Source organism: Thermothelomyces thermophilus, chromosome 7 (genome assembly GCF_000226095.1).
Source record: "Thermothelomyces thermophilus ATCC 42464 chromosome 7, complete sequence".
Classification (NCBI taxonomy): Eukaryota; Fungi; Ascomycota; class Sordariomycetes; order Sordariales; family Chaetomiaceae; genus Thermothelomyces; species Thermothelomyces thermophilus.
This window is the reverse complement of record NC_016478.1, coordinates 2,201,571-2,225,957: the sequence shown is the minus strand read 5'-3', so window position 1 is coordinate 2,225,957 and position 24,387 is coordinate 2,201,571. Positions and strand designations below refer to the sequence as shown.

The following is a 24,387-nucleotide window of genomic DNA, read 5'->3' as shown; positions in this document are numbered from 1 at the left end:
AGAGACCCATGAAACCTAACCAAGGTTCAGGCAATGCACCGTTCCAAACACCGCATATCCAGGTCCAGTCCATGCAGGCCAAGTCCGTCCCTAAACCATTTTTGCTTCTGGTTCCCCCCACCAGTTAGGCTCTGACCCTTCCAGATGCGGCCAGGCCTTCCAAATGATGTGCGACTCTCGTGGTGTCGACGAACCCTAGCCCTCATTGACAATGTCGCGTATAGCCCACTTCCAGGCATCTCCGCGATCGGCCTGGTTGTTGATCCAGAGATGGCACTTCTTCCTCCACCGCTCCTCCTCCTCGCGCTGCCGACGTACAAACTCGGGTCCCACATCAAACTCCTCGCCCACCGGCCACTCGTGGTTGACGTCGCTGACACGCGGGTTGCCTCCGTCACTCGAGGCCATGGTGCGTTCCTCCAGGTCCGGTATATCCTTGAACACGTCCTCCTCGTCATCAAACGCGTCTAGGCCATCGAGAGCACCACCTTTTCCCGATCGGTTCTGCGGCGCCAGCTTAAGCCAGCACATGTTCTGGGGGTCAAAGACCATGCCGCCGACGACCTGCACACCCTTGGTGACGCCGATGTTGGTGATGAGGGCCGGCCGCGGTGTGGCCGTCTCCCGTTCACGAACCATGTGCTGATGTCCGGATCCTGTAGATGACGAGGTGGCTGGGACTTCAAACGCATTTAGTGCATTGTCATTGCCCTCCCAGCGGAACATCTCTGGGTTATACCACATGCCCTTGACCACTACAAAGTGTTAGAACGGCCATTGAGACGGGGCGGGGAAGCAGGGGAACAAACTCTTTGCGTCTCGTGGTGGGTTGAGATTGGCAATCAAGTGCGGTTTGGACTGCGGCGACCGCCGCACCTTCTTGGCCTTGGCTGTCGGCGGCGTAAAGTGGGATTGGGCATTGGAGTTGCCTTTTGCTGACAGCTGAGCAACACGCTGAGCAGTGAGCGGCGCAATCACGCCTGACGGGTTGCGCTGCGCAAGATTCGTCTCCCGTGCGATCCGACTTGCGGCAGTATCGCGAGCGAAGCTCGGCACGTTATCGACGCGAGAGGAGGGAGGTGCGCGGGGCGATGGGGTAACGTTGCGGTCGGGAATATTTTGGTACCCCCTGGTCCGCGTCTGCGATTTGGCACTAGACGGCTGTTTCAAGAACTTTGCTTCGGCCTGAGTGGATGTGGGCAAGTCGTCAAACGCGTCGAGCTCATGGCCGTCGCCAAAGTTCCGCGCCCGTTTGGGCACGCTCATCTTGCCCCAATGACTCTCTGGTGTCGCTTTTTCTGCCGAGCGGTACAGTCGCGGACTAGGCGACCGAATCGCCGACCGAGACACCGCCCGTGAGCTGGGCCGGTATTCAATGCTCGTCTCCGAATCGTGGCGACGAAAAGTTCGGGGCTTTGCATTGACATTGTGTGACTGGGTTGCCGAGGCACCGGCGGGCACAAAAGGCACCGGGGCCTTGCGAGCCAATGCCGCCGCGCTTTCTGAGGGCCGCGTCCGCTCGACCGGGGTTTTCGGCCGTAGCGTCGGTGGAGCTCGGTTCGTCTGCTCGGCTCGCGAGGGGGGCCGCTCGTAACCCCGAGTAGGCTGAGGGCGCGCAGGAGACTGAGTCCCGCGCATTGCGGGTAACGACCGCTTCATACGAAGCAGCTGCGCGTTCGTAGTGGCTGACTCGTTCCCTAACGACCCTTGGGATGTACCTTGACCGGACTCCCTTCGTCGCGGAGTCGACGGCGCTACGGTCTGGGTAGAGGAGGGTCTTGTAGAAGTTGTGGAGCTGGCGAGACTTGTCACTGAAGAATGGGCAGAATGCCCGCCCATGCGGGACAAGGAACGCCTCGAGTGAGCTCGTTGTATAGGGCCGCCGCTTTCCGAGACAGGCTCGAGTGAGGATTGTGTATGCGACCGCTCATGACTCGCCATCGACCCCATAGGCCGCGGGAGGCGGGATGCGGTAACAGGTTTGTTTGTGAACTTGAGCGCCACTGACGCCTTTGGGCGTGAAGGGCTGGCAGGCCTGGTGGTCTTTACTTGGATGTTGCGGTTGAGCGTCAACTTCCTCGAGTCGAAAATCTCGCCGTCGCCAATCTCCAGACCGTCGAGGAAATCCTCCTTCTCTTCCCCCTTCTCCTCTCTGAGGGGTTCCATCAAGGGCCCCTTAAAGGATTTTTGTTTAATGGTGTCTTGCTGCCCAAGCTCTTCCGTGACTGATGGCTCTTCTGGGATCCGTTCAGGGGAGCGGCTCTTGCGGCGGCGTTTTAGACGCTCTCCGAAATCCAGCGGCCCGTTTGGGATAATGAGACCGTCGAATATCTCATCCTCACTCTCCATGACGGAGCTCGAGATGCTGGGGCTGAATGCGGAGACCGACGAGCTCCTGGTAGATTGGGCTTCCCGTCGGGTTCCGCCAAATCTGGTTCCCAGGCTGCCCTCAGTCCAGTCGAGATCATCTAAAATGTTGGCGAAGGTTGGCGTCTTTGGGGGGATATCCCTCTTGGCCGAGAGCTTCAGGTGCCCATCCTCGGGGAGCTCCAAATCCTTCTCAAAGTCATCATCTCCGGTTTGGGTATCGCCGATGTGTCTCTGGGGCGTCGGGGACGTGATCAAGGAGAGGGACTTGGGCATCACGCGTCTCTTAGACACCTTGATAGTCGCACCCCCATCCCCGAAGAAGTCGTCGTCATCGCCATCTCGAAACTTTTCCAGGTCAACTAAGCTGGATGACGTTGTTGGCTTTTCTTCCTTCTGCTCGTCCTGGAACATCGTGGGGAGGTCCTTTGGCGGCTTGGATGGACTCGGTTGTGCCGAATTGCTGACCTGTCGCAGGACCTCTGGAAACTGGGCGCCATCCCTGTCCTTGATCTGGAGTACCTGCCCAGCATCGGGAAACTCAAGGTCATCAACCCAGTCTTCCTGAATAATCTTCTTGATCTTTCTGCCCCCGAGCCTCTTAATCGTGCCTCCCATGAGAGCCGAGGGAGGTACATTCTTGGGAAGCGGAATACCGGCCTTTGCGGCCGCGGCGATGGCATCGAGGGTTGACTTTTCGTCATTGTCTGGCAAATGAACCTGCTTCTCTTCCTCCCCATGAACGGATTCAAAGTCGGATCGGAACGAAGACTGCGAGTCACGGCGATTGGACGAGATATTGGCCAAGTTCGAGAGTGAGGGGAAGGCAATGTCATCGCCATCGAAAACAAAGTCGTCGTCGTCGTCCCAATTCTCAATTTCTTCCTCCACGTGCGGCCGTGCCTTGAGCCGCAAGGTGGACGAGTCCATGACTAATGCTGCGAGGAATATGACGGTTTGAAAGAGCGAGCAACCGAACGACAGCGGCCTCTTGGGTCACAGCGGATGCGAGCAGTGTGTGGCAACACACTGCGAGGTGTAAGGCGGGCCAATTCAATCAGTGATGAGGATTCATAGTCGACAGTACTGAAGTCACCGCCAAGCGCTGAACACCTGATTATCGCTCTATCGGTCGCTTCAAAGGTGGAAAATAATGGGCGGGCAATCTCAGGTAGTGGTGCGATTTCGAGCAGGTCAATAAGTTCCGTCTAACAATCCTGCGAACTTGGGCTGATGGGACGAGCGTGTGGAGCTGAGGGGTGTTTCACGGAGGGTTCGCATCGAGAGCGGAGGTGAAGCTGTAACGCAAGCTATACGTGTCGGAGTCCGCGGGGGACGATATCAAGGATATTCGGAAGAATGTAGTCTTCTGTCTCGTGTCGTGTTTCCGTGGGGAGGCGACGTCGGCTGCGAAATTGAATGGCGGGACTGCCAAAGTGAGGTCTGTGGCTGGAAAAGTCGGGAAGGGGAATGTGTTCCGTACACACAAGCAAAGCGAAGGGGCCAAGCTGCACCCAAAAGAGGCACGGTGGGGCCACTATTGGGCGGGCTAACAGCCGGTTCCCCCAGGGCCCACCTCCCCAGAACGCTGCACAGACACTGATGGAGCAAGCTCCAGGTCCCATAAAAACAGCCAACCACAGCCGGTTTACTATACTGCGTACGGAGTACAAAGCGTGAGGTACGGTACGGAGTACCCTAGGTAAGGGTCTCTTGAGCCTTCCTCACCTTTGCATGTATGGAACATTACAGACAGACTGCGTAGGTGTAAACTGAAATTTCGGTATGCGAAATTAGACCTTGGCCATGGTCATCTAATCCTATCGACTTGCAGCTCACTTCTTGGTGGAGGTGCTTCTGTGAAGGTACTACTCGTCAGTAACCCCACGTGGCTGGTATGTGGAAGGTTCCCCAGTTGGTGTTCCTACGCTAGTGTCAAACATACAAGTAGAGGCACCTCTGAGACAGCTGGTTCCATGTAGCCAGCCGGCCAAGTCCTGGCGGCCGTCGCGTTCAAGACGCGAAAACGCGCCTCCCCGCCTTCTTTCCAAAATAAGCATCCAGCGGCCTTAGCATGAGCAGAATCCTTTCTGGTTGTCGTGAATTGAGACAATCCTGTACTCCGTTAATAGATTTGCTTTCGCGCATCGGTGAAGTCTGCAAGTTCTTCAAAGCATGCGTATACCTGGGCATCACAAGTACAGGAGATCGTAGTAGCAATCGTTGGATGTCTACGGAGGTACCGTGCTGGTAAGGGATGTAATATATGCACTCCGTACTAGTACTCTTGCAAGTAAAATACATGACTGTTATGGAACACAAGCCTGTGTATGCATCCCAAGTCATTGGTGGTCGACCATGTAGTCCGTACAGTATGCGCACGTGCATATACCTCAACAAGCGCCAAACTCTAACCGCAATTGTCGCAACATAAGAGGTAATTCTCGCTCAGTGCGAGCCTTGTAGTTGCAGGTTCGTCAGGTACTCGCAGTATGCGTGAGACTTGTCTGCCTAGGTTTGGGTGATCTTGGGATTGTGTCACTCTAGAACGATTGGACTCCAGGTTGGTGCTGAGAGCTGCCTGGTACAGAACCCGCTTGCTGCCTACAGAAGCTGGAGTCTGAGCGTTCTCGTCATTAACACAAATTGACTTGCACCTAAAGCTCCGCGACCTCCGTTTCGTTCTAGTTTGGTTAATTCCCACTGATGACAAACGCGATAAAGGAAGGGACGGAACAGAACAAGATTTTTGAATTGGCCTCCGCTTCTTCCCACGCCCATCTCCTCCCCCGAATCTTTCTGCCTTCCATCGAGCCGCGTTTAGATCGATGCCGTTATATCAGAATTAATGCCGCCGGATGACGATTGATGACTTGGGAGCCTTGAGACGCCCTCCTTCAATTTCACTGCCTGTTTCAACTCAACGGTGACGTGCCGCGTCGCCAGATCGGCCATATAGAAACTTGCAAACGGACCCGGTGTCTCTTGTCGCCCGGCCAATCTCCATTCCGCCCGCACCACTGGATCCCGTGCACCAGACGCAGGCGCACACACCATGGTCACGTCCCACATCATCCGCATCCCTCGGACTGATGAAGAGGGCTCATTCATCCTAGGCGAGGTCACTCCGTCAGGATCCAAGCCCTTGAACGTAAAGTTCGTGGCAACCGAGGGCGAAGAGCCCTATGTGGTCAAGCGTGAGTCCCTTCCCCCGTCGCCCTATCGGGACCTTTCCCGCCAGGCGGGTTGCATATCATGATCATGCGATACGGCACGCGCTTCCGGCGGTCGGCAGAAGCTCACCAGCTCGTCACAGTGAGACATGACCGTATCGGCGAATTGCGGGCTAGTAGCAGCCCCTGCTCGCCAGGGGAATGGGAAAGCATCCTGAAGGCGCTCCTCCTCGGGTCCGAGCCGATCGAGGGGATCGAAGCTGGCGCTGAAGCCAAGGTGGGCAAATCCATCACCATCACTATCAGGCGTCGTGTTGCTGGTATCAATGTGAGCTCGTCTCCCTTTTCTTTGTTTGTCTGCCCCTTTATTCCCGCCCTTTTCACGGCTATTTGGCTATGGAGCTAACCTCTTTCACAAGCAACGCCTTGGCGCCCTGACGCTGAACCACAAGCCGGATGAGGCCATCCAACTGTTTGACTGGTGTGGCGCCGCGGCCCTGCAGAGGGAGCAGCTCCAGGAAGCCGCCGTCGCCGAGAAGGCCCGAGTATCCGAGCTGGAGTCTCGCATCGCCGAGCTGAGGACCCAGCTGGACGAGCTGACCGAGTCCAAGAAGGCCAGGGAGGCCGAGATGCTCGAGAAGTTTTGCGTACTCTTGAATGAGAAGAAGGTCAAGATCCGCGAGCAGCAACGACTGCTCAGCACCGCCCAAGTCGACTATTCAAAGCTGGACGCTGCCCGCGCCTCGCAAGCGGCACGGTTAGATACGAGCGAGGGCCACAAGCCAGCCCCGTCCCGCCGCACGAAGCGCAAGGCGTTGGAGGATGCCTCGGGCGGCGGGTCGTCGGACTCGGACGACGCGTTCGAGAAGGTGACTCCCGGCTCGGACAAGATGGATATCGACCAGGTGGAGCCGCGTCGGGAGAACAAGGAGCTCTCAGAATCAGAAGATCGCGAGACGACCGACGGCGACGAGACGGAGACGGGAAGTGAACCGGAGGAGGAAGAGGAAGAGGCTCCGGCACCGCGGCGGTCGCCGTCATCACCGAAACTACGTCAAGCCCAAGGGCCAGAGCCCAAAAGCCGTCCTGCGGCACCAAGAAGGGCAGGGAAAGGCAAGGATTTTGTTATACACCCGCCGAAGAACCCGGTCAGGAAGGCCAAGGCAGCGACGCCTCCGCCGGCCGAAGGGAGCGAGACGGAGTCAGACGACGAGCTGTGAGCCATGTAGGCCAATCGCGAGGCACAAGATTACTGGATATCGGGTATCCTCCAAAGAACCAGAGCCTATTCGTTCTGGTGGTTTCTATCTCCCAGCAGCAACAGTTCCCGTCGCTGGAACCACAATACCAAGTTTGCGGAGAGGCTGCTGGCTAGCAGTTCCTCAACCGGCCTACTTCCCTTTGTTCTCTTCTCCTCACTACTCTTTCTACTCCTTTTCCCCCTTTCCCTTCCGACTCACCGTCTATCGCCTTCCTTAAAATGCTTGGTCCAAAACGCTCTGTAATGCCCTTCCTTGCCGCGATCCGCGATCTCCTCAACCTCTTTGGGGGTCAGCTTGAAGAGGGGCAAGCGCTGCTTCCAGTCCTTGAGCCGCTCCTCCTTGGCGCTCGTGGTGAGGGTGACGATGCCCTGGTCGAGGCACCAGCGCAGGCCGATCTCGCCGGGGGTGACGCCGTACTTGCGGGCGAGCCGGTCGTAGACGGCGTCGACGGGGCCGCCGGGGGCCCTTGTGATGGCGGTCAGGGGCGAGTAGGCGACGATGGCGATACCCTTATCGCGCAGGTAGCCGAGCAGGTCGCCGTCCTCGTGCTGCAGGTACGGGTGGTATTCGATCTGGTTGACGGCGGGCGGGTAGCGGGCGGTCTGCAGGGTGGCCTCGAGGTGCTCGGGCAGGTAGTTGGACACGCCGATGGAGCGGGCGCGGCCCGAGTCCTTGAGGGCCTCCATCTCTGCCCACCTCTCCTGGAGCTCGGCGGGCGACTTGGCCCAGAAGGGGCTGTGGATCAGGTACAGGTCGACGTAGTCGAGACCGAGCTTGGCGAGCGAGCGGGAGAAGGCGGTCTCGATGGACTCGCCGGGGCGGCACGAGGACTTGGTGGTCACGAAGAGCTTGGAGCGGTCGACGCCCGAGCGGGCGATTGCCTCGCCGAGCTCGGCCTCATTGCCGTATCCTGGTGCGGAGCAAGTCAGTGACGGGGGCGGCGGGAGAATTGGTCGGCGCAGGAGAGGCGTGTACCCTCGGCACCGTCCAAGTGGTAGTAGCCGTTCTTGATGGCGGTCAAGGCGGCATTGATGATGTTCTCGTCAAGCTTGTCCGAGTTGCCGCGCTTGAATCTGGCTGTTCCGAGGCCATAGCCGAGCTTGAAGAAGAAGAAGAAGAAGAAGCCAAGATTGTTTCGTCAGCGTCGGTACGTGAGGAGACGAGGGCCAATAACGTCTAAATCTATCTCACCATGGGGATCTCGTTCCCGTCATTCAGTTTGAGATGAGGGATGTAATCGACCTGCTTGGGGGCCGTCCCCGAAGCATGGACCTGAAATTCGGCAGTCGCAGAACTCATCTTTACAAGTCGCTGCTTTGCGGAAAGAGGTGTTAAAAAAGTTTACGGACGGGTCTTGCAACTTAAAGTTTAAGAATGGGGCCCAAATTAAAGCCAAATTTTGGAGAAGTCAGACTCGATCGAAATCACACAATTCTCAGCCCAGGTTGCGCAGTATGCCGGACTACTAAGGTCGCACTCTTAAAGGTGTAATTTCCCCTCACTTTCGTCGCCGTCCCTTTTCCGGCAGATGCAGGCACGATTGCGACGCAGTACACGTACCACAATACGCCTTGTTTATCTCGCAGACCAGCAGCGGGGCGCCATGGACGCCGCCTATGACGCCATGGCCATAGAAAGCTAGCCCTGAGCTCGTGGGGAATAAGGAATGGTTCCTGGAACAAAGTGCTGACGCCGAGAACCCGCGGACGCAGAAAATGGACCGGGGCATGCAACCAAGCTATTACCGCACCGATGACGTGCCGTTCCGCCGCTTCGGGGCGCCACTGTGCCGCATCCGTTCTGGATACGCAGCGGCAATAGGTACCCGCCGCTGACACATCCGACGTCAGTGTAATCACCTCGGAAGGACTTGTGGAATCAGCCTGCAGTGCTTACCTGCATTACCTACTTACCTTTTGCATAGTTTAGCTGTTCACACTCGAGTATCCCACTCGAGTATCCCACCAACTTTTTGCAGAAGCGCGCAGAGGCAGAGCAGCCACGCACTTAATCTGTAATCCGTACTTTTTCGTCCTGATTGATTTTCTCGAGTTCCGCCGCAAGCCGAGCCCCCGAACGGAATCCCCGTCCCGCGACGGGATCTCGGCAAAGGGAAAAAAAAGGAGGGGTGCGAGAACATTAACTTCGGCCGGGATACCTTGACCCTTGGTATCCGGATCCGGGACCAGAGGAAACCTCATGCGTTTCCAGCCCGCCGCCCGCTGTCTCGCCGTCGCTCAGCAGTTCCGAGGCCCTTGTTGGAGCCGATCCTTCTTCTTCTCAGCAACATTCACCAACCCCGCTGCCGCCTTCGCCACCATGGCCGCGCCCAACGGCTCTTCGTCGCCTCCCCGCGGCGGCAGCAGAGACGAGGGGGTCACACTCGCCGCCCTCCCCAAGTCCTGGCACTTCACGTCCTCGCTTCCCGCCGACCCGCAGTTCCCGACGCCCGCCGACAGCCACAAGGCGTCGCGCGAGGACCTCGGGCCCCGCCAGGTGCGCGGCGCCCTGTTCACGTGGGTCCGCCCGGAGACGCAGGAGGAGCCCGAGCTGCTGGCCGTCTCGCCGGCGGCCATGCGCGACCTCGGCCTGGCCCAGTCCGAGGCCGAGACGGACGAGTTCCGGCAGGTGGTCGCCGGCAATAAGATCCTCGGCTGGGATCCCGAGACGCTCTCCGGGCCGGGCTACCCCTGGGCGCAGTGCTACGGCGGCTTCCAGTTCGGCGCCTGGGCCGGCCAGCTCGGCGACGGCCGTGCCATCAGCCTGTTCGAGGCCACCAACCCGCGGACCGGCCGCCGGTACGAGGTCCAGCTCAAGGGCGCCGGCATCACCCCCTACAGCCGTTTCGCCGACGGCAAGGCCGTCCTGCGCAGCAGCATCCGCGAGTTCATCGTCAGCGAGGCCCTGCACGCCCTCGGCATCCCCACCACCAGGGCCCTGGCCATCAGCCTGCTGCCGCACAGCCGCGTCCGCCGCGAGCGCGTCGAGCCGGGCGCCGTCGTCGTCCGTTTCGCCGAGAGCTGGCTGCGCTTCGGCACCTTCGACCTCCTCCGCGCCCGCGGAGACCGCGCCCTCCTCCGCCGCCTGGCCACCTACGTGGCCGAGGACGTCCTCGGCAGCTGGGAGAACCTGCCGGCGCGCCTCGACGACCCGGACGACCCGGCCAAGACGCCGGCGCCCGCCCGCAACGTGCCCCGCGACGCGGTCCAGGGCCCCCCGGGCGCCGAGGAGAACCGGTTCGCGCGGCTGTACCGGGAGATCGCGCGGCGGAGCGCGCTGGCCGTGGCCAAGTGGCAGGTCTACGGCTTCATGAACGGCGTGCTCAACACCGACAACACGTCCGTCCTGGGCCTCTCGATGGACTACGGCCCCTTCGCCTTCATGGACGCCTTCGACCCGGCCTACACGCCCAACCACGACGACTACATGCTCCGCTACAGCTACCGCAACCAACCGACCGTCATCTGGTGGAACCTGGTCCGGCTGGGCGAGGCCCTCGGCGAGCTGCTGGGCGCGGGCCCGGACGTCGACGCGGACGACTTCGTCGCCACGGGGCCGACCGAGGCCGCCGCGCCCGCGCTCGTCGCCCGCGCCGAGCGCCTCATCAACGCCGCCGGCGAGGAGTACAAGGCCGTCTTCCTGGCCGAGTACAAGCGGCTCTTCGCCGCCCGCATCGGCCTGCGCGGCGGGCCCCGCCCCGCCGACTTCGACGCCCTCTTCTCCCCGCTCCTCGACACCCTCGAGGCCCTCTCGCTCGACTTCAACCTCTTCTTCCGCCGCCTCTCCGACCTGCGCCTGCGCGACATCTCGACCCCGGAAGACCGCCTCGCCCAGGCCGGCCGCTTCTTCTACCAGGACCAGGACCAAAACCAGAGCGGCCGGCAGCGCGTCGCCGACTGGCTCGCCGTGTGGCGCGAGCGCGTCGTCCAGGACTGGGGCACGCTCGAGGACTGGGGGTCCTCCTTTTCTTCCGCCGACGGCTCCGGCGCCGTGTCCGACAAGGCCGATGCGGAGCGCATGGCAGCCATGAAGCGGGTCAACCCCAACTTTGTGCCGCGCGGCTGGATCCTCGACGAGGTCATCCGGCGCGTGGAGAAGGACGGCGAGAGGGACGTGCTGAAGAGGGCCCTGCACATGGCCCTGCACCCCTTCGAGGACGAGTGGGCGGGGAGAGTTTTTGACGGTGTGGTCTATGAGGGCGACAGAGAGGAGGAGGTGCGGTGGACCGGCGATGTACCCAAGACCGGGAGGGCGATGCAATGCAGTTGCAGTTCCTGATTTATTTGATTTTTTTTCTTCCGGCGAGACATCAAATCTTTGGGCGTTGGCATGTTGAAGTCGGTCCTTTGTTGGCTTCTTCGATTCTAGTCATGCTTCTTTCATCATCCCACGGCTCACGAAGTTAACGAATACTAATCATCGGTTCGATAAACGAGAGACTATTAGCGAGAAACTATCCGACTACATGGCGGTTAATCCATTGAAAGGTCATGCATCTCCAGCGAATGATGACTTCTTCTCTCCTCCTGGTAGCACAGAACGGAAAAAGACAAACAAAGCAAAGCGCGTGGTATAGACATCCATCTCCATACCACTACCGTCTCCTAAGTGACACCTTCCAACACTGGTGATGCCTGCCAAAGAGAAAACACGAGACAAGAAAAAAAAGCATGATTCCTCAGAGCTATATGGGTTCTTGGAACGGATGGCCGGAGCGGCCCTGTTTCGAAAGAGGTGTTGTTGGTGACCGCGCCCACTAGATCTTGACACGACAGATTCAGCCTTCCTCCGAAACGGGCCCTGCTAGCCGTTCGATATTGCAAAATCCATAATCATGATGTGTCCAAGGCACTCGAATGGGCAGTAGCCTCCCGAGCGTAGGATGTCGGATGATTTGGGAAGATTGAGTGTTGACGAAGATGCTCGTAAAACAGAGTCTCATATGGTGTAGGAGAGCTCCCTTTCGAGAAACGATTTGCGAAATCCATGATGAGCCGCCAAAGGGGGGAAAGAGAATCGAAAGCAGTCGACAGTTACGGGGTGGTCGTCTGGGAAGCGAGGCACGCCCCGTGCCCTCGAGTCGAGTCGATGACTCAACACGGTATTAGGAGTCTCAGCGGTACCCGGTGCCGTAGCGAGAGCTGCCAGCCATCCGGCCCGGCATTGGCCCCATGGCTGGGCCCGGGCGGGTGGCGACCGCGTGGTTGGTGCAAAGCATGCCAACGCGAGAGCCGAACTTGGATCCGCGAAGCGAGACCATGTGCTTGCGGATATGGGCAGCTACAATTTCACGGTGCTGAGGCGCGGCATGCGTCAGGATGTACTGAACGAGGTAGTTGCCGTACTGGTCGCTGGCAATATCAATGAGCGGGATCCGGGGACGGTCCATGCGGCCCTCGCAGACGCGGTCGAGGTAGCGGCCGAGGAACTCGGAACCGCCAATCTTGAGGCACTTCTCAACTACCTTGGAAGCGAACTGGTCCATGCTGTACTCAGCAGCATAGCGAATGACGTGGTCGATGGCCCGGCTGCGATCGGCGGGGGCGCCGTGCTCGCAAATATGCTGGATACACCAGTTGCCGAACTGGCCGTGGGCAACGATGTCGATGTTCGCCAGGACCTCCTCGATGCAGGGGCGCTACTGCCATGTCAGCGGTCGAAACACCGGCCATCAGGCAGTGGGGATGGACCGGAGCTATTACCTTGTCTTCTTCCAAGCAATTCTCAAATATGTTCTGCACCACCAGACTGCCCGTCTCGCCCAGAGCAACCTCGTGCCACATACCACGCAGGGCCTCGTTGACGTACTTCATGATCTGCGGGGGAGACTCGGTCCACCGCAGCTCGAAGAGCTTCTGCCAAACATGACAAGCGTAGCGGTGAATAACCGTCTCGGGAATCCGTCGCAGCAGCTCATGAACCATAATCGCCTTGTAGTCCTCGGGGACACAGTCAAACGCCTTCTGCACAACGTGGCAACCAAAGGGGTCCATCGAAAGGTTGAGCGTGTTGCCACGGATGGACTGAGCAATCTTGATGACTTGCTCCGGCGTGCCGTGTTCAAAGCAGCGCTGCACCAGAAAGTTGCCAAAGCGGTTGACCATCAACGGATAGGCTTGGGCAACAATGGCCTCCACGATGTCGTACTTCTGCTCGGGAGTCCCGACCTTGAGCTTCTGCTGCAAGAAGATGGAGGCCTGCTGATCATTGTTGCAGACAATCTTGTCAACTATGTACTTCCAGTCGCAAGTGACGTTACGGTCGAGCAGGCGGCGATAGTTAAGAGGCTCCGTCGTAGGAGACACGTAGGTCTGACCGTCGGCAGTCAAAGTCTGAGAGGGAAGAGTCAGCAACAGCTCATCGGAGAGAGCCTTCCAGATTGGTCGACTTACCTCGCCCTTCCACGACGACGCCGTAAACTCGGTGGCATGGGGAGAGAGTGCCGTCCCCACCGGTTGTTGCTGGTAAGGCGAGTACAACCCCATTCCCATACCACTGCCCATCATGGCCGGCGGGCCGGTAGAATAACCCTGGGTCATCTCGTAGGGAGCGGGACCCATACCGTATCCGCTGTAACCTCCACCATAGTGGTTGGACGATCCGTGCCGATTGTCATAGCGGTTCCCCCGGCGTCCCATCGGCCGCATTGCGTCCTGCTCTGGACCCATTCGGTTTTGCCGATACACGTCCATGGCAGATGCTGCGAACGTGGGCTCATAGTTGGCAACGCGGCTGTTGGGCCATGCTATTGGCTGAGCATCTTCCACCATCATTTGGCCCGGGGAATAGGGGTTACCAAATGCGGGCCTGAAGTTGTTGTTGTTGTTATTGTTGTTGTTGTTCCAGATGCCCCGCGAACGATTGGGATTGGCAGCTGGCAGCTGGTCGGCCATGTCCGAGACAGCATCGTCCTGGGTTATCCAGCTATGCTCCCTGGAGAACACTGGCACCTTGCCGGGTGCGTTGAGCGCTAGAGCACCGCCACCAATCCGAGAGGTCGCGGGAGGGCTAGAAGGTCCCACGACAGACATGTAATCGCTCTCAGAAACCAGTGGAGGAATGGCGCAGTCAGGCTCCGATTTGACGCGCGTTTCTGACAACTCTTGATCCATGCGCGAGATCTTGTTTTGAGCCTGGGCTAGCTCGAGTTTTAGCCGAAGCAGCTCCTCGGAGGTCGCCTGGCCTTCGGCCGGGGCGACACTGGCGGATCTAGTCGCCGATGCGAGTGGCGCGGAAAAGGCTTCGGCGGCCGGAGTCAGAGGCAGAGAGCTGCTCGAAGACTGATGGTTGAAACCCCGAGTATACGCAGCCTCATCGTTTGTAGCCTTCGCGGCCTCCCTCTGCTGCTGCATCAGGGAATGCTGCTCAGTGAGCTTCGCGTAGAGTTTGTCCATCGGATACGAGTCGGCATGAGACGGAGACTCCTGCTTAAGCTTTCATTTCGTTACAGTCAGACCCATCGGTGAAGATATGCTTCCGCGCCGCCGCTTACCTTGGGGCAGCTCTGGTTCACCATGCTGGAGGTAGCCAGAGCGCTCACACTGTTATTGGGGGGAGGAGCTGCATCGGCTGCCTGGAAAACCAAGTCAGCCTAGAGTTTCCAAAATAACCAAATATAGAAAATACGATTAAGGAAATCCTGCCCCAGTTGGAGGACGTATTTCAAGGGCAAGTTTATGAGCGCTGTTGGGGAAGATGACGAGTGAAATTTTCAAAGAATCAACAGTGGGCGCAACAGACCGGAGAAGTGTGCACCTGGGCATATTTCTCCCGGCAATGTTTGAACAAGAATAAAGTGACACCATACCTTGGAGTCGTGACCCACGGCTTCCTCGAACATCTTGGGCTTCTCAGCCCCTGAGAGGCTCTCGCGCATGTTGGCACGGCTATCGCTGTCTCCGCTTACCAACGCGGCACCGGCACCGGCGACAAACGCGGCAGCAGACATGGCTATTTCGAACTGTTAATATCCGAAGCGGCTCCTGCAGTGATTTGACAAAGAGGAGAATGATCAAAATGTTCGAAGGTAGTAGAGTTAGGATTACGGGTGATGAAGTTAAGGAAGCTGATGTGGATGTGACAGAGGAGAGAAGAGAAAATGGAATTGCCAGCAGAAACTTAAGGTGAAAAGGGCGGGAAGGGTGAAAGAGGAAGGCACACTCACGGCCTCGGCACCGGGACGGGACCAGGGGCCAAAACTTAGTGCATCGAAATTGCTTACCTGGTGTGTCAAAAGATTAGGCTGAAGAGAATTGGTTGTCGATAGAGAGAGAGAGAGATAATATGTGACTTGATGAGAACAGATGTGTGGAACTGACGGAAGATAGTCATCAGCTCGAAGAAGAGTGGAAGAGTGCGTGGCCAAGGGTAGAACCCAACTTCTTTCTGGGACTGAGTTTCGAGTTTGGGTTGGCTGGCCGCGAGGTAGCAAGGCAGCAGCTTCCCACGGCCTTATCTCACCTAGTCGGTTCGGACTGCCTGATCTGACTGTGCGTAAATCGAGAAGGAAGGTGCCGGCCGGGTGTGGTGTAAGCCGGCGAAGCCCGGCCGGCCTGTGGTCCCTGCCGGCCGAATGTGGGGCCGATGTGGGGCCGAGTTTCACGTTGCTGTTGCCCAGCCAGGTTGCTGCTTCCTGTTTGATGACCGACACTCAAATCATCGTTATAGCGACTGATAAGCAGGGCAGTAGGACCCTAGCTTCTTGACCTTCCACCACGACACGCTTGTTGCCTTAACTTTCACGTCAACGCCCCTGCCTTCAGTGCCGTCAACTTGCCATGCACTTGCATGCTCCTGCGAGGCACACACGGCACATGACTTTGAACCGGCACATAGATCTCCTGCAGGAGCCTGCATTAGTCCCTATCATTTTTACTCAAGCCTGTTGATGACAGCCCAAGTTATGATCCTACAAAATCAGTGCACGTTGAAAGACTGAAAAAAAAAGATCGACCAGAACAAAAGGCATATAAACCTGCATCAGAGGCGTAAGTCGTTCTCGGTTGCCGGCGTTTGCTACGCAGTCCCGTCTTCCCCTAACCAGGCCCAACCTGCAGCTGCGTAGATAAAGTCCCAAAGGAAGTACTTTCATGCCGCTTGTACAAAGCAGGTCTCCAGCAAGCAGCAAGCTGCTCCGCCCAGAGACTGCCGAACATTGCCAAACATTGGCTGTGACGATGGAGTGAGGAACTCTCGCCAGGAGAGGGCGAAGCGCTCATCTCGTTAAATCAAAAGACTAACCTGCATATAGTATGGCCCGAAACGTGTTGACAGGATACACCGCGAATCTTGCTTAGCAAGCAAAGCTCAGATCGCCCTGTGTTGTCTGTCATTACCAACATAGGTGGCCAAGCAGAGCTGCAAAGCCCATCGAACACAGTGCCAGAGCGTCCTTCACGTGCTTGTTCGAGTGTATAGTGGGAATTGTGGTCCTTTTCGGGTATATTGTGTAGTCCTTTTCTACACAGTAATAGTACACATCGCATCGCATCCGCGGTTCGGGAATCCCGGTTCTCATTTCTTCTTGTTGGTGTCTAAGGGTCTGTTAGCACAGCTCAAGGGACAGGAGTGCTACAGGGACTGAAACATACTCGCTTTCCTCTTCTTCTTTGGCGCTCCCTTTCCACGAGCTTTCAGACTGTAGGATGTTAGACTAATACAGACAGGAATTACGCGGAACGGGGCGTGGCGTACGCTGCGATGTGCTCGAGGCGGTCGATTTCCTCCTCATTGTCAACCTCAAGCTCGAGAGGCTTGAACGCATCCTGAAACTGGCGGAACGTCACGATCTTGCGGGGATAATACGAGGCAAGCGCGGGGCCCTTGAGTCTCTGGCGCAGAATCTTGTTGCCGGTCCGGATGCCGTCGGGGTTGAAGGTGGTCGAGAAGAGCTCGCATCGAGCCTACACGAGTCAGCTCTGTCCGTTCGTCTTGTTGATCATCGAGCCATACCCTCATAAGGTCGAGCAACCGCGCGCGGGGAACCGACATCTTTGCTGCTACATGGAATGGGCGGGCCAAATTGGGTGGGACGGTGAAAGGAACGCGAGGCTTTGACGTTGCGAAGATCTCGGGTGGTTTTGCGCGCCTCCAATCAGCGTCGGGCTGTGTGGGGCGGCAGACGACCCTTGCTGGTGGGGCTGCTTGGTTGCAACTAGGTAACCTCAGCTCAGAATCAGAGCTCAAAAGGTCAGAATTCTCTACTTCTTGAAAAGGCATCACCTTCCATGACCGGTGTATGTACAACAGGGATTGATTAGATATGGCATAAGGGTGTGTATTCTGAGTTTGTATTGTTTCTTTATCACCGCTGAACCGGTACGTTAGTCTGCTCACTGCAATAATATATTTCATCGTTAGCTAATCTGTGGCCTCTGCAGAACTCAAACAAAGTGGATCACAGTTCTCGCCGCGTAAAACCTCACGAATTGGGGGGTTCTCCCACTAATAATTCTTACCCATTCTCTCACATCTTCTACAAGATGCCGAAACGCACCCACAGTGAGTCGGCGTCATCATCGCCGTCGGAGCAGTCAACAAAATCAACAGAAGGCGAACCCGCTCCAAAACGCACCAGATCCTCTCCCGCGACTACCAGCATATCATCCCCCCAAATTCCCCCCTGGACCATTTTCACCAGATGGACCTCCGCCACCATCACCCGAAGCTACCCGCCCCTGCCGGAAGTCCTCGATCCCGCCCTCGAGACGGCGGCGCTCACGCACTCGGGCATGCGCAAGAGCCTGTCGGACCCCAGCTACGAGCGGCTTGAGTGGATCGGCGACGTGTACCTGGAGCTGGTCGCGTCGGAGCTGATCGCCCAGACCTTCCCGACGCTGGACCCGGGCCGGTGCTCGCACTACCGCGAGATGCTGGTGCGCAACGCCACCCTCGGCCAGTTCTCGGTGCACTACGGCCTGGACAAGCGGGCCAACTTCCCGGCCGAGTTCGGGCTCGGCGGGCGGCCGAACGGGACCAAGGCGAGCGAGAAGCAGAGAGCCAAGGCGCTCGGCGACATCTTCGAGGCGTACGTCGGGGCGATCGTGAGGTCGGACCCGGAGAACGGCCTGCGCAGGGTGGCGGAGTGGATGAAGGTGCTCTGGGGTCCCGTGCTGGAGAGGCAAATACGGGAGGAGGAGACCGGGGCGAGGGTGAGCGACCGGGAGCTGAACCCGAAGACGAGGCTGGAGCAGCTCATCGGGGGACCTGGGGTCAAGATCGAGTACAGGGATCTGCCGTCGGGGGGGAAGCGGGACAGGGACACGAACCAGGAGTTGTTCTTCGTGGGGTGTTTCCTGACAGGGTGGGGAGAGACGGGCTTGCAGCTTGGGTACGGCGCAGCGCTCGGCAAGAAGGAGGCCGGCCAGAAGGCTGCAGTAAAGGCGATGGAAAACAAGAAGCTGATGAAGAAGTTTGTCGAGAAGAAGAAGGCTTACATGGCTGCTCGGGCGGCGCAGGCCGAGAAGGCCACATAGTGGATGCCGAGGACTTGGACGAACGAATACAGATTCAGTCCTCCCTACAGCGCCCGTCCCAGGGAACCGAAGATGGACGAATCCGTATACGTTAGGTGTCGCCATAGCTTGTCCAGGCCCGGCTGCCGAAGCGCCCACAGATGCTAGAAATGCTAAGCCGAAGCCTCTCAGGTTTTTGCTTTGCCTCTTGTAGGGGAGGAGATCTCTGGTTCCACCCTAACAGACGGAATGGAAGGAAACGTCCTCCCCTCGAGTACTTGTCACTAGGAAGTTGCCTTGAGGGCATAACCACCCTCATTACCCGTTTTGCTAATTCCGGTTCGGGGGAGGGGTGATCGGTGGTTTCGGGTGACTTGGAACTTTCTTGTATATCAGCAACCTTTTTGTTGCGCCCTATCGGCGTCGGCTACGAATATGACACCGGCTGCTCCGCCTTCTCATTTCAAGTACCCGGCTCATATTACGTTTTGCCAGTGATTCGCCCAGATAACACGTAGCAATCGCTACGCTGAGGAGCCCATAGCACGCATCTACCACGAGTAATGCTACAAGTCAGACTCGGAATGCGAGAATCGCACTTTTATTGTATTCGAGAAACAGCCGCTTCCCAGAGGTGCTTTGGTACAAACAACCAAGCACATTGAATTCGGAGAGTTTTCACCTTTTTGCGATGCATGCGATGCATGCGAAACAGCTTTTTTTCTTGGTAATTACGGAACGGGATGTCAACATCCTGGCATTTTCACGTGTCGATGGTAGAAACCGGGCGTCGCTGGCCGTTGTTCATACGCTAGTGTGCTAGTGTAATTAGAGCGGGTCTCGCTGCCTCCCCAGGCGCGGGATCGCGCTTTCAGGGGGGAACGATTTGGGGAAGTGGACCCCTATGAATTGCGCTGCCGAGGCAAAAAGCCGTTTCGGTAGCGGGTCGAGATGCTCTAGCTGTGGGGTGCCATCGTCAGTCATCTCATGCATCCGATCTTCGACGTACTGTTCCTCGGCCGAGATGAAGCCATAAGACCTTGTGGTCTGGACGTGCCCGGCTTCTCTTTGTTTTCGGTTGTTTGGGATCATCGCGCATGCTCTCGGACTCGGGCTGGCGGAGTGCTTCGTACAGCAACCACACCCCTCGCATCTTCCTACTCGGGCCTTCTCAGCTGCACCTCATCTGTATACGTCTGTCCCTCCGGCACGAAGCGACACCGAGCTCGCCGAACTCAACTTTGACCCGTCCCTATCCCAAACCTCTGTTTTCTTTCGTGGCCGCGGCTCCACATCGACACAGCACAGAACCTCTGGCACAATGTCGGACTCAATTGGTACGCGTCTCGCATTCCAAACCATACAATAATAAAGCTCCTTTCGCAGCACGCTGACCCGTCACCCTCCTTTGCCCCGTCAAAACAGACCGAGTGTTCGTCCATGCCCTCAACACGGTCAAGAAGATCCCCAAGACCGGGGCCGCCCGGCCGCCACCGTCCGACCGCATGCGCCTTTACGGTCTCTACAAGCAGGCCATGGAAGGCGACGTCGACGGCGTCATGGAACGGCCCACGGCGACGAGCTCGGGCAACAGTGAGGACCTCGTGCGCGAGCAGGACAAGTGGGACGCGTGGAACTCTCAGAAGGGCCTGAGCCGCACCGAGGCCAAGCGCCGCTACGTTGAGGCGTTGATTGAGACCATGCACAAGTACGCCAACACGCCCAACGCGCTCGAGCTGGTTGCCGAGCTCGAGTTCGTGTGGAACCAGGTCAAGAGCAACAGCCCCAGCGCGGCGGGGTCCTCGTCGGAACGAAGCGGCGGCGGCGGGACTGGGGCACAGCGGGGTGGTGTTGGCGGCGCCGGCGGCATCATTCCTAGTCCCGTGGTGAGGCGGTTCCAGGCACCATTGAGCGGGAGCGAAGGCCCGATGAAGGTGCTTAGTCCGATGAGCGAGGAGGACGAGTCGGAGCGGCGCATGGCCGAGCTGGCGGACCAGGCGGACGACGATCCTGGCGAGTACGCACGGCGGCAGGACCAGAGGTCGAAGCGGATGGAGCGGGCCATTGTCAGACTGTCGGCCGAGATCGCGGCGCTGCGTGAGCAGATCGCTACAGGCCGCGAGTGGAGAGCTCGCAGGGAAAGGGGCGTCTTCGCATGGCTTGGCTGGATCTTCTGGGCGGTCGCCAAACACATCACGGTCGACATCGCGCTTTTGCTCCTGCTACTTATATGGATGCGGAAGAGGAGGGATCGGCGGTTGGAAGACAACGTGCGAGCCATCTTCCGGATCGCGCGAGAATATGTCAGCGGCATTTTGCCGCCTCGATGAAGCGCCGCTCAATGCGTGGTGTGCCTTAGCAGCTCCCCATGCTCCTTCTACCTGGGCCTAACCAGCATCCGGGAGATTCACGGCCCAGGCGATTCGCGCCAGACGCGGTGAAAGCGATGGCATTCGATATCCCGAAACGCTACGGCAAGTCGTCCGGGCGTCAGACTAGCCGAGTCAAGGCTACACTCGCGTCCGAGACCCTCGAGCGACGGGACCGTTGCGGGTTATCGAAACTACTCAGTCTCAGTTGCGGCAAAATCGGCCGTACTTTTTTCAACTGATGGGCACGACCCGTCTCGAAGCCCAAACATTGGAAGGCTCGCTCGCCTCGCCTACGTTTTGGGGAAGGGGCGTGCCTGTTCCGTCCGACAACGCTCTAAAGGGGGCTCAACTCATCCGCCCTTGGGAGATTGAGCCTCCCGCCTGAGCTGCCTGACCATCGAAGCCGGCCTCAGTCGACACAGCCGAGATGGCGAGAGCAACCACACCCCAACATACAACCTTGTGACCTCATTTGGTCTTGGCACGGCCGAGGGGTGATGATCTGGATCTGCGGGTTTGGCGAATCGCCAACACAGCAAACAAGACCGATTGGCGTACTCAGAACTGTCACCCTTTCAAGGCTGAAAGCTTCAGGTATTGCCGCATTCATCCTTTACAAAAACATCGTCATGACAGTCGAAACCCATTCAACGGGTTCGAAGCTCCCAGCGCCTATTTCCTAAGATTTTGGACATGCTATCACCCACAAGCAAAAAAAGAAGAAAAGAACAGAAAAGAAAAAGAAAAAAGAGAAAAAAAAGGGGGGGCTTCTTCTAAGATCAAGAATAAGAAGCTAGGGTTGCAGAACGATAACCCATACTTGAAGAATCCGACCTCGCCTGGCTGTTTTGGGAGCGCCATATGGCATCCCCATTGTAAATGGAGTTTTATTTGCGACAATAGCCCTTGCCGAGCCGTCGTCGGTGTACGACGAAGCTGGCTAGTGACATCCAGACCACCCCCTACTATTCTCAAGTACATCCTCTAACTGCCCAATCAAACCTCACTCATTTTGGCTCTCACTTTGGTGGCTTCATCCCTTAATCAGCTTGAATAGCACAAGAAAGATAGCTAGCTTACAGGCATCAATATGTTTTCCTCTCTCGCACCAGATCTAGCCGGCAAGCAGCCGTTGCTCTATCATTGTCACAAGCAGATATCCTTGGCGAAGAGCGAGACGGATGACCACAATTATGGCGCTCGGTTGACTCTCCTTGTCGAAAACCCGCGCTCTTCAACGTGGCTCGAATGTTGGAGAATGCGGGCGAGCTGTTTCTGACCTGGTGGCCAAGACGGATGGTCATGAAGACGACATGGTAAAGCTTGGAAACAGCCCCCGGAGGGCCCGCGGTGCCATCGAAGGGAGGGAGTGGCCGGACGAAGACAGCGACAAAGAGTTCATGTGGCTGGTGAGCTGGATGCTCTCTATCGAATTCGTTCACCGCCATCTTCTAAGTGTCGACGATATCGATGAAATAACCTTTGTCATACCTAAGGTAGAGTTCCCCCTTTGAACCCGGTCGGCCTCCCTGAAACCCCATCGGAGCGTAAAACGACGTCCATGACCGTTTCTCCTCATACATTGCCTCCTTCCTGAGCGATTTAAAGATATAGAATACTAAGATAATATTACTAACAATATTTCTAACGCTAATTATATTTATTAACTTTTAATTATAAAGGTCTAAAATCTCGTCCATGACCGTTTCTCCTCATACATTGCCTCCTTCCTGAGCGGTCCGGATAACTTGCATGACCGTTCCCATTTTAGTCAGGCCGGCATTGGCCTCTCCTTCGGCGCCTACAAGCCCAATTCGTCGGAGATGACTTAATACTTCCTCGGTAGAGGGTTCCGCTTCCCGTCGTCATCCGGCGACATACCGGGGAGGAAGCATCGAAGCGACGTCTTCGTCAATCAGTTTCCCTGCACAGATCAAGTTGGCAGGGGAGGCAGGATTGTAGAGTGCCTCTCGGATTTCAATTGTTGCCTTCGTGTCGTCGCGTAGAACTGTCTCGTATACGACAACACCAATCTCATTGGCTTGGGTGATATCACCAGATGAGGATAGGTATGCCCTGGGTCTGGGCAATCGGTGTAGCTCAGTGAACCACTTGATGTCGTTAAACACGGTGTCGGCTGCTGCCGAGTCATAGTAGATGATGTCTCTTACTGCCTTGACGGCCTGTTGGACTTCGGAAGTTGATAGGAACGCTTCTGTCAAATCCGCGGGCCGGAGTGAAAAGACGGTCGGATGGAGGCAAAGTTGGTGCAATGGAAGATGCTACGTGCGGCAGAAGTCGTTGAATTAGCAACTCCCGAGTTCGGGTGTAGCGCTGCCGTCGACGAGGGTGCGTTCTTCTTTGCCAGGAAACGAGCCTTCTTCGGCCAAGAGTCTGGTGCCTTTTCTGGGTTGCAGGCCCAACAGACTTGCTTGGGATTGTGGTGCCAGCCGCAGCCACTGCAGTGCTTGACCTCGTGATTAAAGTGCCTGTCACAGTCGCGGCACTTGATATTGCCATACGTTGACCTCTTCCTGTCAGACGGTGGCTTGGAGCGATCATCCATTTTCTTGTTGTCGTTGCCACTGTTGCCGACAGTGACATTGACGAAATTTTTCTCCATGTCACGGTCAACACAGGTCTTGGTCATGTCCTTGATGAGGTCGTTCCAGGTAAGGGACTTGTCTTCCATCTTCCGCATGTTACGCTTATAGAGCTCAGGGTAGCTCTCCTTGATTGCTGTCAGCACTGGGTAGATATCCATCTCTGGAGGGTTGATGATGCCCAGGTTGCGCAGTCGCTGACGGAGAACGCAGAGTCGATCAATGTACCGATCCATAGTATCAAACTTGGACGGCTCGATCTCTCTATATTCCTGGATTAACAGTCGAGTTGTGTTGATGGTGCGAGGCTGCAATGCCTCGAAAACCTTCTTGTATGTTGCGCGGGGATCAACAACCTCTGGGTTCCAGCCAATACGTATCATACGCCACAAGATATTTGACTCCAGAGATGCAGTGATGACCCGGTAGATGTCCGCGCGGTCTGCTTCCCATATGGCGTGGGCGACGATGTCATCCTTGTCAGGTTCAGGGACATCGCTGTCAAGGTAGCGGAAGAGCTTGTACGGTGCCAGCGATGAGCGTAGTTGACCGTCCCATACCTCCAAATCTTCCTCGCTGGTAAGCGTAGAAAGTGCCACGAATGTCCTTTTTGATGTGAAGAGAGAAGCAAGGGCCTGTAGTTGTTTCATAAAGATCATGTCGTGTTCTCTCTGCTGGCGACGGTCGGCAGATTCCCACAAGGCGATCGTACGTTGTAGGACATCGTTGTTGTTATTTTGCGCGTTGCCATCTTGGAGTTGTTCATCCTCCTCTTGCATATGTCGGTGCCGGAGCATTTCCACTTTATCTTCTTCTTCTTTGTGCCTGAGCACGGGGTCGTCAAGTGGTCCAGACATCTTGAAGGTGTTGTATACGTGGATGAGTTGTAGTTCCGAGTGATCTTTCCCTGGGAATCTTGCTGCCTCGCCCGTTCCTTCAGACGGTGGACACCATTCACCCTCGGGTGGTGGGCCTATTCGTGTGAGGAAACGTCTTTAAGGTCTTACAGGTCTTATGCGGGATGACCTCCACTTCAGAAGAAGGCTCATAGCCTGTGGATGGATGGATGCGGAAATCAACGATCTTCGTGTGACTGCTATGGCGGTGATGATGGTGGTGATGATGATTGAGGAAGAAGAGGCTGTCCAGGGCCATCC

General features: G+C 57.1%; 9 protein-coding genes across 9 annotated transcripts; 4 read left to right on the top strand and 5 right to left on the bottom strand.

Moving 5' to 3' along the window:
• Positions 1–161: 161 nt before the first annotated feature.
• Positions 162–3,464, bottom strand: MYCTH_2312336 (uncharacterized protein). Its single transcript, XM_003666974.1, has 2 exons — positions 810–3,464; positions 162–755 (listed from the first exon to the last, which is right to left on the bottom strand). The coding sequence occupies exons 1-2, from the start codon at positions 3,295–3,297 to the stop codon at positions 196–198; spliced, it is 3,048 nt and encodes a 1,015-aa protein (XP_003667022.1). The 5' UTR covers positions 3,298–3,464; the 3' UTR covers positions 162–195.
• Positions 3,465–5,326: 1,862 nt separating this feature from the next.
• Positions 5,327–6,890, top strand: MYCTH_2312334 (uncharacterized protein). The gene is made up of 3 exons (XM_003666973.1): positions 5,327–5,564; positions 5,684–5,868; positions 5,960–6,890. Exons 1-3 carry the CDS (start codon positions 5,423–5,425, stop codon positions 6,758–6,760), a joined length of 1,128 nt encoding a protein of 375 aa, XP_003667021.1. The 5' UTR covers positions 5,327–5,422; the 3' UTR covers positions 6,761–6,890.
• A 106-nt stretch (positions 6,891–6,996) lies between these two features.
• MYCTH_2141012 (uncharacterized protein) lies at positions 6,997–8,207 on the bottom strand (the record flags this gene model as incomplete). The annotated part of the gene is made up of 3 exons (XM_003666972.1): positions 7,994–8,207; positions 7,778–7,901; positions 6,997–7,712 (listed from the first exon to the last, which is right to left on the bottom strand). Exons 1-3 carry the CDS (start codon positions 8,099–8,101, stop codon positions 6,997–6,999), a joined length of 948 nt encoding a protein of 315 aa, XP_003667020.1. The 5' UTR covers positions 8,102–8,207.
• Positions 8,208–8,911: 704 nt separating this feature from the next.
• On the top strand, positions 8,912–11,401 carry MYCTH_2312329 (uncharacterized protein). Its single transcript, XM_003666971.1, has one exon. The coding sequence runs from the start codon at positions 9,002–9,004 to the stop codon at positions 11,078–11,080; it is 2,079 nt and encodes a 692-aa protein (XP_003667019.1). The 5' UTR covers positions 8,912–9,001; the 3' UTR covers positions 11,081–11,401.
• A 428-nt stretch (positions 11,402–11,829) lies between these two features.
• MYCTH_2312328 (uncharacterized protein) lies at positions 11,830–13,727 on the bottom strand. Its single transcript, XM_003666970.1, has 2 exons — positions 12,505–13,727; positions 11,830–12,440 (listed from the first exon to the last, which is right to left on the bottom strand). The coding sequence occupies exons 1-2, from the start codon at positions 13,693–13,695 to the stop codon at positions 11,916–11,918; spliced, it is 1,716 nt and encodes a 571-aa protein (XP_003667018.1). The 5' UTR covers positions 13,696–13,727; the 3' UTR covers positions 11,830–11,915.
• A 2,731-nt stretch (positions 13,728–16,458) lies between these two features.
• MYCTH_2312323 (uncharacterized protein) lies at positions 16,459–16,868 on the bottom strand. Its single transcript, XM_003666969.1, has 2 exons — positions 16,754–16,868; positions 16,459–16,704 (listed from the first exon to the last, which is right to left on the bottom strand). Exons 1-2 carry the CDS (start codon positions 16,790–16,792, stop codon positions 16,471–16,473), a joined length of 273 nt encoding a protein of 90 aa, XP_003667017.1. The 5' UTR covers positions 16,793–16,868; the 3' UTR covers positions 16,459–16,470.
• A 310-nt stretch (positions 16,869–17,178) lies between these two features.
• On the top strand, positions 17,179–18,322 carry MYCTH_2312322 (uncharacterized protein). The gene has a single exon (XM_003666968.1). The coding sequence runs from the start codon at positions 17,284–17,286 to the stop codon at positions 18,274–18,276; it is 993 nt and encodes a 330-aa protein (XP_003667016.1). The 5' UTR covers positions 17,179–17,283; the 3' UTR covers positions 18,277–18,322.
• Positions 18,323–19,462: 1,140 nt separating this feature from the next.
• MYCTH_2312321 (uncharacterized protein) lies at positions 19,463–20,855 on the top strand. The gene is made up of 2 exons (XM_003666967.1): positions 19,463–19,592; positions 19,681–20,855. The coding sequence occupies exons 1-2, from the start codon at positions 19,577–19,579 to the stop codon at positions 20,583–20,585; spliced, it is 921 nt and encodes a 306-aa protein (XP_003667015.1). The 5' UTR covers positions 19,463–19,576; the 3' UTR covers positions 20,586–20,855.
• A 1,448-nt stretch (positions 20,856–22,303) lies between these two features.
• On the bottom strand, positions 22,304–24,206 carry MYCTH_2312320 (uncharacterized protein). The gene has a single exon (XM_003666966.1). The coding sequence runs from the start codon at positions 24,085–24,087 to the stop codon at positions 22,846–22,848; it is 1,242 nt and encodes a 413-aa protein (XP_003667014.1). The 5' UTR covers positions 24,088–24,206; the 3' UTR covers positions 22,304–22,845.
• Positions 24,207–24,387: the final 181 nt, after the last annotated feature.

Excerpts from the sequence above, each read along its gene's own strand:
- MYCTH_2312328 (XM_003666970.1), bottom strand. The coding sequence starts at position 13,695 with ATGGCCGACCAGCTGCCAGCTGCCAATCCCAATCGTTCGCGGGGCATC. Across the intron at positions 12,441-12,504 it reads ATTGCTTGGAAGAAGACAAG|CGCCCCTGCATCGAGGAGGT; the intron begins GTAATAGCTCCG and ends ACATGGCAGTAG.
- MYCTH_2312329 (XM_003666971.1), top strand. The coding sequence starts at position 9,002 with ATGCGTTTCCAGCCCGCCGCCCGCTGTCTCGCCGTCGCTCAGCAGTTC.
- MYCTH_2312334 (XM_003666973.1), top strand. The coding sequence starts at position 5,423 with ATGGTCACGTCCCACATCATCCGCATCCCTCGGACTGATGAAGAGGGC. Across the intron at positions 5,565-5,683 it reads AGAGCCCTATGTGGTCAAGC|TGAGACATGACCGTATCGGC; the intron begins GTGAGTCCCTTC and ends AGCTCGTCACAG. Across the intron at positions 5,869-5,959 it reads GTCGTGTTGCTGGTATCAAT|CAACGCCTTGGCGCCCTGAC; the intron begins GTGAGCTCGTCT and ends CTCTTTCACAAG.
- MYCTH_2312336 (XM_003666974.1), bottom strand. The coding sequence starts at position 3,297 with ATGGACTCGTCCACCTTGCGGCTCAAGGCACGGCCGCACGTGGAGGAA. Across the intron at positions 756-809 it reads CCCACCACGAGACGCAAAGA|TGGTCAAGGGCATGTGGTAT; the intron begins GTTTGTTCCCCT and ends AACACTTTGTAG.
- MYCTH_2312320 (XM_003666966.1), bottom strand. The coding sequence starts at position 24,087 with ATGTCTGGACCACTTGACGACCCCGTGCTCAGGCACAAAGAAGAAGAA.
- MYCTH_2312322 (XM_003666968.1), top strand. The coding sequence starts at position 17,284 with ATGCCGAAACGCACCCACAGTGAGTCGGCGTCATCATCGCCGTCGGAG.
- MYCTH_2312323 (XM_003666969.1), bottom strand. The coding sequence starts at position 16,792 with ATGTCGGTTCCCCGCGCGCGGTTGCTCGACCTTATGAGG. Across the intron at positions 16,705-16,753 it reads GGTTGCTCGACCTTATGAGG|GCTCGATGCGAGCTCTTCTC; the intron begins GTATGGCTCGAT and ends TGACTCGTGTAG.